General features: G+C 41.9%; 1 protein-coding gene across 1 annotated transcript in view; it reads right to left on the bottom strand.

The window, feature by feature from the left end:
* Nucleotides 1-4,704: 4,704 nt before the first annotated feature.
* The window catches only part of LOC111975186 (mitogen-activated protein kinase kinase kinase 20), a 71,779-nt gene continuing 60,387 nt past the window's right edge, over nucleotides 4,705-16,096 (bottom strand). The window contains exon 21 of the mRNA XM_024003401.2: nucleotides 4,705-4,778. Coding sequence (XP_023859169.2) covers nucleotides 4,705-4,778 — 74 coding nt within the window. The remainder of the gene's footprint in view (nucleotides 4,779-16,096) is intronic.

The following is a 16,096-nucleotide window of genomic DNA, read 5'->3' as shown; positions in this document are numbered from 1 at the left end:
ATTGATTCCGCGTCTGTACGTGGTACTAATCCTGGTGGCAAGTGGATGGCTCTATTCAGTTAGGTCCTTGCACTGTACCATATATTACGGGGGGGCAACCGGTCGGGCTGGAAACAGTTTCATCGGTGTGCTCATGGTGGCAAGGCGAGGTAATGTTGGAATCCAGTTAGTCTGTCAGTGGTGGCCAAGTAGGACTGATTTCAGGAATACAGATTCGCGCTCTGTACGAATGTTACTATGCCGCATGGCTCGCCAAGTCGAGATGGACGTGTAATCCAGTGCAATTAGCGCGTGGGTACGTGGCAGCTCAGTATTGCAGTTCCGAGATAGTGCAAGGATATATGTCCGAGTGGCATCATCGAGTTCGCTGTACTGTACATGTGCAGAGTCAGTGGATGAATCCAGTTCAGTCTGTACTATTCATCTTACCGGGGTAGCAAGAGGGGGAATCAGTTAGTCTGTACTATGTAGTCCAAGTAGGAGGGGAATCAGTTAGTCGCTACTGTGGTGGCAAGTAGGAGGGTAATTCAGTTTAGTCTGTATTATATGGTAGGTTCAGCTAGGCAGAGTGGAATCAGTAGCCTCAGATATATGACATAGGTTGGCAAGTAGTGTGAGTTGACCGATAACCGTGTGTCATGGGCTTAGCAAGGTAGGAGCGGAGACTCTTCATGTCCCCTTGTTACCCTTATGTCAGTCAAAGGTACGGAGGAATATTTTTAGCCGCTTCTGTTACTCGTGGATAGCGTAGAGACGGTGAACAGTAATAGTACGCTCTCATAGTAGTATCCTCGAAGTAGGGTGGAATCAGTATAGTCTGCTACTCTATCGGGCAAGTTAGGACTGGTGTGATTCAAATTCCCCCAAAACTGATGGCTAAGGAGAGGTCAGCTAGTATTCAGTTGGGTGCTAACAGTACATCATATATGTACGTTTCAAATAAAATCTTTACGATCATACACTGGCACATTGAGAAAGGATATTTTCTCAAAGTAATGGGTTTTGGCTCGGCTGAAATGCAGAAATAGATCTACATGTTTAAATGTAAAAGGGCGCTGTCAACATTTTTGTTCATTGCCAGAATTGCAAGTCAGTATAATAAGGGTAATATTTTCCCCCATTTTTTTACCTTAAGGTAGACTGATAAAACCTGCAGCCAAAGCGTTGGAGCCGGTTGGATTCAGCGGGGTGAGTAAGATAGAGAGAAGAGAGTCCAACGTTATTTTGTGTCTGTCCGTTGTTGTTTTATCATGCAAAACACAACCGCAAAACACAGCGAGCTACGGGAGAGTAGTGCAATGTGAGCCCCTTTGAGTCACACAATTTCAGCACACTCCAAGATTCTTTCCAACTTACCAGACGGATGTTTCATCGATTCGGCATTGTGGCTGTTATGGTGGGAACTCAATCAGATTCAGTAAACAGTGACGTTTATTAAAAACATCAGCTTGTCCGATAGAATACGTTGTCTCTTGGTTACAAGACTTTACCCCCAGCTGGATATTAAGTTGTATCTTAATTCGGTATTAGGTCAAATGGGTTATTTAGCGGCTAATATATAATCCTACCAGACATGGGGTACATTTGGGTGATCTATGTGTAAAATTGTATTAAGAGTAAATGGTTATTAGACGCATTAGTTCGGCTTAGGCTAAGGGGTTTAGGTAAGTTTTGCGGGTATTAGGCTAAATTCGGTATGTAGGTAGCTCGGTATTTCCTAGGTATAGGTTGGCCTCATATAGGTTACGCGTTCTTAGGTATCTAGGTAATGTGGTATTAGGTAAGTTGGTAATTAGGTAAATTCGTATTAGGTAAAGTAGTCTGGTATTAGTAAGGTTGGTATTAGGAAGCTTAGGTATTAGGTAAGTTGGTATTAGGTAAGTTGGTTATATAGGTAAGTTGGTATTAGGGTAAGTTTGGTTACTTAGGAAATTGTCCCACAGGACAGTAGCGTAATAAGCTGTCTAATAGTATTCTGTACTGAATGAAATATTACACTACCTTTTAAATCCCAAAACACCACATCAGCTTTTTGTCTCTGCTCTTCTTGTTATTATATACAAGTGATAGATCTATTAAGATACTCACTAAAAATAGACCATGCACGAGCACAATTATTTACACTAAACTCCCCACAACACCACGCTGGAGCACAAATATGACGCCTATCTCAGTCTTCCAAAAGGTCCTGATACCACATTTTCCTTTGCTTAACACAACATTTGTGAGCAGCCATTCAGAAACTGTGCACCTTATTTCTTGTCCACTATCTCGCAACACGGTTCATTCTGGCCACTCAAGACACAACAATCTGATCCATCAAAGTCACATGTTTGCCTATTTCAAAAACACTGCCATTCAAAATGACACCACATGACTAATTGAGCCAATACTGTGCCACGTGGTCCAAACACCTTCAATGGTTAATGTAGCCGTCTTCCTCTGTGAGCGTTACAGACCGTCAAGTCAGCTACACAGAAAAGACCTCAGCCTGTATTTGGTTCGATATTATAGCTCTCAGTACAACATGGATAAGCCGTTGCCGAGAGACGCGCCTTTAAGAGTGGTCAAGAGTGAGTGTGTGAGAGAACGACGTCTCTCATAAGACGATCGGAGGAAGACCTGGACCCGCATTTAGCGGTCATCGTTCCTCCCGTGCCACCGGGGTGAGACTAGAGACCTCTAGTGTGTGCCTGATGGTCCCATCCCAGTAAGATATTAACACCTTATTCAAATGACACATCAGTAGCAACCTTAGTGGAACTGTCAATTGCGGTGCCGCCACTTGGAGTCTCGCTATTGGGGAGAGGCTGGATCGCAAGAGTAGCTCAAAGCCTTACGGGTGCGCTTGCATTCTCAGTGTCCATCATCAACCCTTTGGAACAATGCTGTGGAGATGCAGGAGGCTGACAGAGGGTGCAGACCAACGATTCGAAGCGCGTACTCCCTTTTATACCTGTTCGCCTTGATATATTCCATCCCGGACCATATATATAAGCGACTTGGCAAAGACAGGTATGTTAACCAAATGTTCTTCACAGTGATGATAGTTACACCGCTAGATTGCGACTCGGTTGTTATGGTGGTGAGATGACACCTGAATTTTACGTGTCGCAACTGATAGATTGAATGTCATACACTAACTGACAACATCTATCCTTAGAACGTTGCGCCTAGACATACTATCGTGGAGGGACGATATTCGTGGTGTAGGCTTGCAAGCCTTATGTCGCCAGTCACACACGTTTTTGAGCTGTGTGTGTGTGAGTTTTGGTCTAAAGGACTGGTATCGTAGAACGCAATCCATGATCTAGAGAGGAAGGGGCTCACAAACAACTCCCGTGCTTCTACCCGGCAGAGCGTACAGCGCACATTGCTCGCTCCATCTATGCTCAAATCGTGTGCTTTTTGAGATAATTCAAGTATCAATCAGATTACGAGAAATTCCGCAGAAAAGCCTACATACATACCAATGACATCTCAACACATATTCAACAGACATACTGTCCAGTGGTCTGGACCGTGCATTCAATTGGCCTCAGTTAATTCTCGAACGAAACCCAAATCACAGATATATACACATCAACTTTTATCGGGATGCCGTTTTTCGAGATGGAGTATGAAACTGAGCTGACAAGAACGACTGACCAAGAGCATGGGGTCACGTGTTAACGAGGAGATATCATGGTGACTGTAATATAGTACACGATTATGTGCATCTGCAGTTAGCACTACAGCGGCTCATGACCGCGTTGGGCAATTTACCACAGGCCATTACTGCTACGTATAACACCATATGACGTATCGAGTGGTGCCTATGTACGACTACATCGCGAACAGACCAGTAAATCGAGGGCTCCCCCCCCACCACCCCATGCCGCTATCTCGTTTACTCGTCTGCGCTAAGTGTATAATGGACTGCCAGCCCCCCAAAGAGTCATCTTTATAGATGAGGCTGGGTCAACCTAGCAAGACCAGAGAGAAGGGGGAGAAACGTCATTGCCACAGAGCCATTATAGATGTTCCTGGGCCAACGTGGTGGGAACATCACAATGTGCGCTGCCATCTCCAATACGCATGGCGTCTTCACCGTCATGCCAACTTTGGACAATACAACACAGCCATATTCTCACATTTTGGACTCCACAACATTTCTCATACCTCCAGAGCGTATGAATGATGCAGACCATCAAAGAAGGTACAGTCTGTAGTATGGGACAACGTGAGCTTTATCGTGCAGCCACAGTTCCGCAAAACTCGTGGGCTCATACGTGCTACCCACCATATCTCGACCATTTCTGAACCCCTAGAAGAGTTATTTTCGGCGGTGGAAGGTATACAACCGGCAGCCTTTGTGCGCATGCCTCTTGATGGCTATGGAAGAGGCATGTGATGAGATTGATGTGGGGGCGATTCAGGGATGATAAGGGCCTCAAGGCCTTCTCTCTCTCGATGTCTGGCAGGGAAGATATTGCTGTGATGTGGACGAGGCGTTGTGCCAGACCCAGCTGTGATGTGGACGAGGCGTTGTGGCCAGACCCAGCTGTGATGTGGACGAGGCGTTGTGGCCAGACCCAGCTGGTTTGATGTGGACGAGGCGTTGTGGCCAGACCCAGCTGTGATGTGACGAGCGTTGTGGCCAGACCCGCTGTGATAGTGGACGAGGCGTTGTGGCCAGACCAGCTGTGGATGTGGACGAGCGTTCTAGCCGACAGCGGATGTGGACGAGGCGTTGGTGGGGGAGACCCGGAGTGGCGTGGCGTTGTGCCAGACCACTCCTGTGTGGAGAGGCGTGTGTGGCCAGACCCAGGTCTGTAGTCGTCGGACGAGGCGTTATGTGGCGCCAGACGCCAGCCCTCCCCTTGACGGCGTTGGTGATGTGACGAGGCGTTGTGGCCAGACCCAGCTTTGTCATGTGGACAAGGCGTTGTAGCCGACCCAGCTGGTGATGTGGACGACGCGCGTTCGATTGGCCACAGCTGTGATGAGACGATAAGAGCGCGTTGTGGATCGGGGTGCAGACCCAGCTGTGATGTTGGCAGCGAGGCGTTGTGGCCTAGACCAGCTTGATGTGGACAGAGGCGTTGTGGCCAGACCCCAGCTGTGATGTGGACGAGGCCGTTTGTGGCCAGACCGCAGCTGTTGATTGTGGACGAGGCGTTGTTGGCCGACCAGACCAGCTGTGAGTGGACCGAAGGCGTTTGTGGCCAGACCCAGCTGTGCTGTGATGTGGACGAGGCGTTGTGGCCAGACCCAGCTGTGTGGCAAGATGCTGCCTAATTATTTTTCTTGACTCTTTTTTTTCTATATATTTTTTCTGCACATTTCTTCTGCAATTTTCTTTTTCAGTTTACTGTTTTTGTCACACCCTGACCGTAGATTGCTTTGTATGGTTCTATTTTTTGTTTAGTCAGGGTGTGATGTGGGTGGGAATTCTATGTTTGTATGTCTATGTTTTCTATTTCTATTGTGTTTGGCCTGGTATGGTTCCCAATCAGAGGCAGCTGTCTATCGTTGTCTCTGATTGAGAAYCATACTTAGGTAGMCTGTTTTCCCACTTTTAGTTGTGGGTGGTTATTTTCTGTTTAGTGTTTGTATCACCTGTCAGAACTGTTTCGGTTATTCCTTTTGTTATTTTGTATTTAGTGTTCAGTTTCGATTAAATATGAACACGTATCACGCTGCACGTTGGTCCTCACCTTCTTCCGATGAATGCCGTTACAGTTTTTTTGTGAGCATATTTTTGTTCAGTCCAATGTAAATATATCTGCTGTGCATATGTTGCACTGACATGTTTGGTGAAAAATAAAATGTTTCAACAGCATGTGTGTGTATCTGCAAATATTTCTGTGCATCTGAAGAATTTTCTACAATTTGAACTATTTTAGTATTATCGCAAAGCATACTAAAGATGAGAGTGCTTTTCATTATGCCCAACAGTGTGTAGTTGGTTAGACAAAAATCTGGTAATATGAATGAAATGTGTGCCATTTCGTGCAAACGTTTGATTTTGATAATGYTATATGTMGTTTTGGTTGCAGTGCTTCATTTTGCAGGATATATGAGGTATTTTGCAGTTTGGGTGTGTGGTTTTGTGAATTGTGTTAAGTATTTTGATAAAAATCAGCCTAGTTTGCAAAATTGTGTTTTAGCAATTGGGAAAAACTGTAATCGTTTTAAGAATATTTTAACACGAGCTTATCGCCTAACACACACTTTGTTATTTTTTAAAAAACACTAACATAACTGGGACTGGGCTACCTCATATCCCAGCGATAATGCCTTTGCAAAACACTTCAATTTGCTCAACTTGCTACTGGCCTCAGAACCTCATATTTAATCTTATAGAGATCCCCGCTGACGTATAGAACAATCCTAAAAGTATCTACATGGGTTTAGATACAAGCATCATGAAATACAATAAATCATTTTGACTTTGTTAAAATCTGTATTTTGGACCTGACTTACTAACTAACCACTTTTCCCCTGTGATTTATTCCTTCACAGACTCCATGAAATGATGACCGCTTCCTAAATATGTTATATATGGTTTCTTAGAAACAAGGGCTCTCAACTTACCCCACTTTCCCTTATACCAGGAGGGGTACAAGTTGCTCTAGCACATCTGTTGGCTGGCACACAATTACTATTTTTCCCTTGTGTTAAAGCATCAAAAAAGGTCATATATATAAATATATGGAACGGTTACTCTGTCGAACATCCCCTTTTGCCAATGGCTTCCAGTTAAAGTAAACATGCTCCACTGGTAAATTAAAAGAAGCTGATATGAACACGTCTACATGGAGCCTGTATTCAAGTGTCTCAGAGTAGGAGTGCGGATCTAGGATCAGGTGTCCCCTGTTCATATAATCAGAATCTATTATGATATATATAAAAAAAGAAAATAACTGGATCCTAGATCATCAACATGGCAGATCGGATCAATCAGGTTATGCACTGGGACAAAACACAGAGCCTGGCAATCAACTTGGTTTGGATACTACACCAGGTATATGATTAGAGTATGTTCTAGAGGGCACAGGTGACAGGTGTTAAAAAGAGACAATTGTCATCTTTGCGGGGGGGGGCTAGCTAGCAGTTACGACTTACGCCATAACAGGTTCAAGTTCAAGTTTTAAATATAGTTTCAGAACTMTATTTCTTCACAGGTTTGCGTTGTTTCTGAAGCACGTGTTACTGAGAAATGGTTATCGTCGGCGTGGCTAGCTAGCAGTTACCATTTATGSCAATTATCATTGAACATTTGCCCGCCAACAAAAACATTTTTTCATGGATTGACTCCTTCCTGAGGGGGGAACATATCAAACGGCAGGGTTTTCATCAGGACTAGTGTTTCAGAGACTATCCGAGTGTGGAAATGTAAAATGTTATTACTTTCCAATTCTCTGAATCTGTTCTCCAGTGTCAAAATTCACCTCAGTCTTTCTCCCAATCAGTGAAATGACTTGGCATTCATTTATAATGAATATGGTCCCATCCCAAACGACACGCTATTCATTGGTGCACTACTGACCACGGCCTCGTATCACTACATAAAGGAATATGGTTCTATTTGGGACATACCCTATGAGTTTTTTTTTGTTTTGTGCATCTCTTTGCTCAATCACAACATAATCAACCTCACCAAAAGGTTAGAAAGAAGGAAAAAACACACATCCTCAACTACGGCTGATAGCCACATGGTTCTTGTTGAATGAGTCAAGGGTTTAGCGAATAAATGTGTGTGTGTGTGTGGGGGGGGGGGTCCTGGGTGTGCATCACAACATATCATCAGCCAGAGACACAGAACCAATGTGGTGAGGCGTCTCTCTAATCATTTATAGTAAATTACACAATCAGATCCCCACTGTTTTCCACATTGTGTGTGTGTGTGTGTGTGTGTGTGTGGTGTGTGTGTGTGTGTGTGTGTGTGTGTGTGTGTGTGTGTGTGTGTGTGTGTGTGTGTGTTGTGGTGTGTGTGGTGTGTGTGTGTGGTGTGTGTCAGGAGCCCCACTGTTCTCCATGTCTCGTTGTAATAAAGTCATACATTATAATTGTATTGCAATCCCGTTTTCTTTGTCCTCTTTAACACACAGACGTCCCGTTGTCACAGATGTATATTGTTTTTGAGTGGGAGATATCCAATAGCAGGATCTTCAGCAGGTGCTGTGGGCATTCCAAAAAGACTTCCTATCATTGCTTATATATTAAGTATAGATATATTTGACTTTTGGTTACACAGTACCAGTCAAATGTTTGAACAACTACTCATCCAGGGTTTCCTTTATTTTTTTTACTATTTTCTACATTGTAGAATAATAGTGAAGACATCAAAACTATGAAATAACACAAATGGAATTATTTAGAACCAAAAAAAGTGTTAAACAAATTAAAAATATATTAATATATTTGAGATTCTTCAAAGTAGACACCCTTTGCCTTGATGACAGCTTTGCACACTCTGCATTCTCTCAACCTGCTTCACCTGGAGTGCTTTTCCAACAGTATTGAAGGAGTTCCCACATGCTGTATGCTGAGCAATTGTTGGCTGCTTTTCCTTCACTCTGCTGTCCACCTCTTCCCAAACCATGTCAATTGGGTTGAGGTCGGTGATTGTGGAGGCCAGGTCATCTAATGCAGCACTCCATCACTCTCTTCTTGGTCAAATAGCCCTTACACAGCCTGGAGGTGTGTTGGGTCATTGTCCTGTTGAAAAACAAATGGATAGTACCACTAAGCTCAAACAGTTGGAATGGCGTATCACTGCAGAATGCTGTGTAGCCATGCTGGTTAAGTGTGCCTTGAATTCTAAATAAATCACTGACAGTGTCACCAGCAAAGCACCCCACCTCCTCCTCCATGCTTCACGGTGGAAACCGCACATGTGGAGATCATCTGTTCACCTACTCTGCGTCTCACAAAGACACGGTGGTTGGAACCAAAAAATCTCAAATTTGGACTCATCAGACCAAAGGACAGATTACCACCGGTCTATATGTCCATTGCTCGGTTTCTTGGCCCAAGCAAGTCTCTTCTTMTTATTATTTGTGTCCTTTAGTAGTGGTTTATTTGCAGCAATTCGACCGTGAAGGCCTGATTCACGCAGTCTCCTCTGAACATTTGAGGTTGAGATGAGTCTGTTACTTGAACTCTGTGAAGCATTTATTTGGGCTGCAATTTCTGAGGCTGGTAACTAATGAACTTATCCTCTGCAGCAGAGGTAACTCTGGGTCTTCCTTTCCTGTGGCGGTCCTCATGAGAGCCAGTTTCATCATAGCGCTTAATGGTTTTTGCGACTGCGCTTTAAGAAACGTTCAAAGTTCTTGACATTTTCCGGATTGACTGACCTTCATGTCTTAAAGTAATGGACTGTCGTTTCTATTTACTTATTTGAGCCATTCTTGCCATAATATGGACTTGGTCTTTTACCAAATATGGCTGTATGCCCCCCTACCTTGTCACAACACAACTGATTGGCTCAAACGCATTAAGAAGGAAAACATTCCACAAATGAACTTTTAACAAGGCACACCTGTTAATTGAAATGTATTCCAGGTCACTACCTCATGAAGCTGGTTGAGAGAATGCCAAGAGTGTGCAAAGCTGTCATCAAGACAAAGGGTGGCTACTTTGAAGAATCTGAAATATATTTTCTAGAGACAAACGTTATAAATGTTTGTCTGGTACTTTATATTTAGTATAGCCAATTAAATTTGAGGTTTTCAGAGAGTGCATTCTTCATTTCCCTGGACACCTTTTGGCACAGCTGGTGTGTGTGTGTGTGTGTGTGTGTGTGTGTGTGTGTGTGTGTGTGTGTGTGTGTGTGTGTGTGTGTGTGTGTGTGTGTGTTTTAAATATGTACACGAATTTCTTACCACCTCACTAAATTTGTCACTACCAAAACATTGTAAAAGTTGCAGTAAAGGGAGAACCGCACAGTATTGATAATTTTGATTAACCTTCTATTACAGATTCCTTGTATTTGCATTACAAATAAACAACATAGTAAAAACATTATTATTTTTACCTGATTTTCAAAACATTGAATTTAAATAAATATTCTCTATTGTTCTCTGTTAAATGTTTATTGTTGATTGTATGAATCTGAGACTTGACTGATTTGAATCACTGATTTGAATCGCATTTAATTAATGATGTTTTTAGATGTATAAAATGATCACTTAACCTTATCTTTATTTTGTCAAAATAACAGGCGTTTTGGTGTCAAGAGTCAATCATAGAGATAGATAGAGGACTCTAGACTCTAATGACCTTCCACCGTTTTTAAAAGCAGTCAATGTACACTGTACACGTAGCCTCTCTCTGCTCTGCCTGCAGAAGTAAAACAATGGTCAGAGAAATGCCTTCCTCTCCATGGCAAATGTCATCTTCAAGTTACTATAAATGAAGCTATACGTTGAACCATGATAGACAGACAAGGTGACTATTCACTAACTCTGGAACTAGAGGCACAAGCATTTTGCTACACTCGCAATAACATCTGCTAATCATGTGTATGTGACCAATAAAATAGTATTTGTTTGTCCAGAAAAATGCAGTGTACACATTCATTTGAGTAGCATGTAAAGGTATGTCACTGTCAATCACATTGTTACTCACACAAGCCCAGAAAACAGAGAGATTATTCTCCCTCTCCAAAAACAGCCAATCAGATCCTAAATTGACCCCATTTTCATCAGTCCGTGACAGTTTGTTTATCGATCCTTCTAAAATCCCTCCACCACCCAGGTGAAATTGAGTAGAAGATGTGAGGACTGCAAGACTGGACAATCATGGGCGGCTTGAGCCTGTCATTGATCTACATAGGGCGGGTAGGAACCCGACAGCACTGTCTTGACTGTATACACAGAGAGAGATTCCTTGCCTGATTCTGTTCTCTGGGCTAAACTGAGAACATCAAAAAAGGTAATGGTATGGACTGAACCCCGAGACAGATTCAACAACCTACCTAGGTTTCATGTGTCTTTATAGGATTCCCTGGGGGATGCAGACCATGGACAGGCTGAGCCAACAGAGATATTGTTAGATTAACATAAAGTCAGATGTGGGTGACGTTGTAGAAAACAAAATATCCCAAAATGGGTCCATGTTTTGTTCTGTTGATTCATTTGGGCATCTGTGTAGTGCAGCGTTCTAAGGCACTGCATCTCAGCTCATAGAGGTGTCGCTACAGTCCCTGGTTCGAATCCAGGCTGTATCACGTCCGGCCGTGATTGGGAGTCCCATAGGGCGGCGCACAATTGGCCCAGCGTCGTCCGGGTTTGGCCGGGGTAGGCCCGTCATTGTAAATAAGAATTTGTTCTTAACTGACTTGCCTAGCTAAATAAAGGTTACATTTTTTTTTTAAATGCCTGTTTTTGACAATGTTTACACAACCGACTACAATTACAATCTGAGCAATTACAATGCAATGGGAAAAATAAATGATTACAATGTATAGCAAGCCAACGTGCTCTTTAAAGTCTACTCTTGTGCCGCAGGGATTCTATCACATTGATTAAATATTGTAACATTGTRACATCTTAAGAGGGTGATGTCATAATAGGACAGGTTGCTTTCAAAATGGAGGGTGGCTCATAAACACCACTGGCGTTAGAACCATGTCTGTGTTCCAACAAGTCACCACTTCCTTCTCTCTTGGCTGTAACATATAGTACAGAATACTCATTCTGGTACAGGAACGCCGGTGTTATTGTTCAGAGAGTACAAGCTAACTAGTAAATGTTGTAGTCCAGACACATCAACAGTGTAATATCTAGACGACGGTTGATAATACTAAGTAAATACAAAAGGAACATGCAGTAGAATTACATGCTATGCATATTTTCTTTTAAATTTTACCTTTATTTAACTAGGCAAATTAAGAACACATTCTTATTTTCAATGACAGCCTAGGAACAGTGAGTTAACTTCTTGCAACTATAGGGGGTGCTGTTCCGCATTAGCATTTTTACGGATGAGAGGCAAAAAGTGTACATCGAGTGCGCGAAGTTAATTATAGGGAGGAGAGGGTTGAGAAGGGGGGGCAGAAGAGACGAGAAGTGGATCAGAGATGTTTTGATGTTATACCAAAATAAGGGCTAAATGCATTCGCTTGGAGAGACCATATAGACAGGAAAGGAGGAGCTATTATTTTCACCTAACTCGGCGAAAACTATGAGGCACAAGCTATTTTGCTTACAACCTCGCGCGCACTATTTAACATTCTGCTAAATCATGTGGTATGGTGACCAAGTAACATATAGGTAATTCGGGTCTTTTGTCCCAGAAAAATGGCAGTTGTACACATTCATTTGGAGTAGCATGTAAAAGTACTGATCTACTGGGTGGGTCTATATTATCAAATCAAATTGTATACTAGCCTTTAGTCACCTCTAGACCCAGGAAAGACAAATGGAGGATTATTTCTCTTCCATCTACCAAAAATCCGAGTTTCCTAACCCAGAATTCCTAAATTGGGGACCCCATCTTCAATCAAGTCGACTGACAGGTTGTTTTACGCATCTACCTTCTAAAATCCCTCCACCACCCCAGGAAATGAGGTAGACGATGTGAGACTGCAAGACTGGACACAATCATGGGACAGGCTTAGTTGAGCCTGTCATTGATCTACATAGGGCGGGTAGGAACCCGACCACGACACTGTCTTGATGTGATACACAGAGAGAAGATTACCTTGCGCGATTCTGTTTCTGCGGGCTAAACTGGAGAAACATCAAAAAAGGTATATGGTATGGAACTGAACCCCGAGACAGATTCAACAACCTACCTAGGTTTCATGTGTCTTTATGAGATCCTGGGGGATGCAGACCTGGACAGGCTGAGCCAAAGAGATATTGTTAGATTAACAAAAAGTAAGTATTGGGTGAGTCTGTTTAGAAAAAAAAAATCACCAAAATGGGTTCCATGTTTTTGTTCTGTTGATTTCATTTGGCATCTGGTGTAGTGCGCAAGCGGTTCTAAGGCACGATCTCAGCTCATAGAGGTGTCGCTACAGTCCCTGGTTCGAATCCAGGCTGTATCACGTCCGGTACCCCGTGATTGGGAGTCCCATAGGGCGGCGCACAATTGGCCCAGGCGTCGTCCGGGTTTGGCCGGGGTAGGCCCCGTCATTGTAAATAAAGAATTTGTTCTTAACTGACTTGCCTAGCTGAATAAAGGTCTACATTTTTTTGTTTTTATGGAATCTATTTAAATTGATCATGTTGTTTTAAAATGACGATGCTTTGAATAAATTACAACAATTACATCAATCTGAGCAATTACAATGCAATGGGAAAAATAATGATTACAATGTATAGCAAGCCAACGTGCTCTTTAAAGCCTACTCTTGTGCCGCAGGGATTCTATCACATTGATTAAATATTGTAACATTGTGACATCTTAAAGGGTGATGTCATAATAGGACAGGTTGCTTTCAAAATGGAGGTGCTCATAAACACCACTGGCGTATAGAACCATGTCTTGTCCCAACAAGTCACCACTTCCTTCTCTCTGGGCTGTAACATATAGTACAGAATACTCATTCTGGTACAGGAACGCCGGTGTTATTTTCAGCAGAGTAAAGCAAGCTAATCAGTAGTAATGTTGTGTTAGTCCAGACACCATCAACAATAGTGTAATTGCTAGACGAGTGTTGATATATACTAAGTAAATACAAAAGGAACATGCAGTAGAATTACATGCTATGCATATTTTCTTTTAAATTTTACCTTTATTAACTAGGCAAATTAAGAACACATTCTTATTTTCAATGACAGCCTAGGAACAGTGAGTTTAACTTTGCAAGCTATAGGGGGTGCTTGTTCCCATTAGCATTTTTTGGTCTCCAAATTAAACTGCTTCGGTCAATTCTTGATCGTAACAATATGCATATTATGTTATTATTGATAGAAAACACTTTCTAGTTTCTATAGCCGTTGGAATTTTGTCTCTGAGTGGTACAGAACTACTTCTACAGCACTTTTCCTGACAGGGAGTCAGATTTCAGAAATTTTTACCCCTGATCTGGGATCGGTTTTAAGGTGCCAGTCGATGCTATGGAGAAACCGACACTGCCTACGTTCTTCCTCTGGGTGTCAGTACGTCATCACGTTTTGAATGGATTCGATTGCGCAATCAGAGCCACTATAAACACGAAAACGTAGAAACCGCTCTCTTCCTGCATGCGTCATGCGCAAAATGGACAGATCAGACCTGCCTCCTTCCAAATGGTTTTTAGAGAGTGATATTTCTCCGGTCATGTTTTTAGTCGTTATAGTTGTTTAAAAACATCATAATGTAGTTAATTTGAACCGTTTTATAGCAATTAATATCCGTTTAGTGCGATTTTTGAGGAATTTCTTTGTCGTGCACTCTGAAACTTTGGACACGTTTCGGGGTCCGTTCGATCGTTAGTGATAATTTCGAAGGACAGAGGACATCTATCGACCAAAAGAAGATTAGACCCAAGAAAGGATTCTTGCCCAAGATTCTGATGGAGAACAGCTCACAGTAAGAACAATTATGATGATAAATCGTGTTTCTGTCGATAAATGTTAAACGTTTATGTCGCCATCTTGTTTGCTATAGCTTCGCTTGGCGCAACCTGTATTGAAAAGTAAGGATAATTTAAAAAATGTAAATCAGCGATTGCATTAAGAACTAATTTGTCTTTCGATTCCTGTCAACCCTGTATTTTTTTGTCAAGTAATATGATTAGCTTTCAATTAAACTAGATCACTCTGAAAGATGACGTCAGACATTTTGAGGCTTTGATTTCCTAGTATTTTTATTGTGTAACCACGGTTTTGTATGGAAATATGCACATTTTCGAACAAACTGTATATGTATGTTGTAAAATGATGTTACAGGAGTGTCATCGGAAGAATTCTGAGAAGGTTAGGTGAAAAATTAATATATTTGGTGGTGATTACGTTATAGCTCTTTGGCTTGAATCGATGCTCTGGTAACGTTTTCACATGTGGTATGCTAACTTATCGATTTATTGTGTTTTCGCTGTAAAAACGCTTAGAAAATCTGAAATATTTCTGGAATCACAAGATCTGGGTCTTTCCATTGCTATGCTTTGTCTATTCTTATGAAATGTTTTATTAAGAGTAAATTGGTCATACACGTTGCTCTCTATAGTAATTCTAGTCGTCTTGTGATGGTCGGTGCAATTGTAAACTGTGATTTCTAACCTGAAATATGCACTTTTTTAACAAAACCTATCCTATACCATAAATATCGTTATCAGACTGTCATCTGAAGAGGTTTTTTCTTGGTTAGTGCCTATCAATATCTTATGTTTAGCCGAATTGGTGATAGCACCTGATGTAGTAAGAAACTGATGGAGTTAGAAAAGTGGTGTATTTTGCTAACGTGTTTAGCTAATAGATTTACATATTTTGTCTTCCCTGTAAAACTTTAAAAAATCTGAAATGGTGGCTTATTCACAAGATCTGTATCTTTCATCTGGTGTCTTGGACTTGTGATTTAATGATATTTAGATGCTACTATCTACTTGTGAAGCTATGCTAGCTATGCTAACAGTGTGTGGGGGGGGTGGGGGTGATCCCGGACCCGGGGTAGAGGCTCGTTAGAGGTTTAACTGCCTTGTTCATGGCAGAACGACAGATTTTTACCTTGTCAGCTCTGGGATTTAATCTTGCAAACTTCACCGTTACTAGTCCAACGCTCTAACCACTAGGATACCTTGCTGCCACATTGATATTGATATGTATTTGGTAAATAATATGAATTATGATTTGACCAAGTGACAGCCTGATTGTAAGGCATCGGCTAATCACAACAATGTGCAAGAAGTTGACCTATTGTATTGGTGTTGACCTATTTCTAATATTCATTTTCCACATTCTAGCTTTTTCTTAGCATCTTTTTAATATTTCCTAAACTCAACTTCAAAATACTCTCCTACAAGCCGAGGGCTTCTTAAAGAAAAACGAACAGGTCTGTGAGAGCCGGAATTCTTACTGGTTGGTAGGTGATCAAAATCTTATGTCATGCAATAAACAAATGAATTACTAAAAATCATACAATGTGATTTTCTGGATTTTTGTTTTAGATTCTGTCG

This window comes from Salvelinus sp. IW2-2015, linkage group LG2, assembly GCF_002910315.2.
Source record: "Salvelinus sp. IW2-2015 linkage group LG2, ASM291031v2, whole genome shotgun sequence".
Classification (NCBI taxonomy): domain Eukaryota; kingdom Metazoa; phylum Chordata; class Actinopteri; order Salmoniformes; family Salmonidae; genus Salvelinus; species Salvelinus sp. IW2-2015.
Note: the sequence above shows the minus strand (reverse complement) of the source record. Positions and strands in the feature narration are given on the sequence as shown.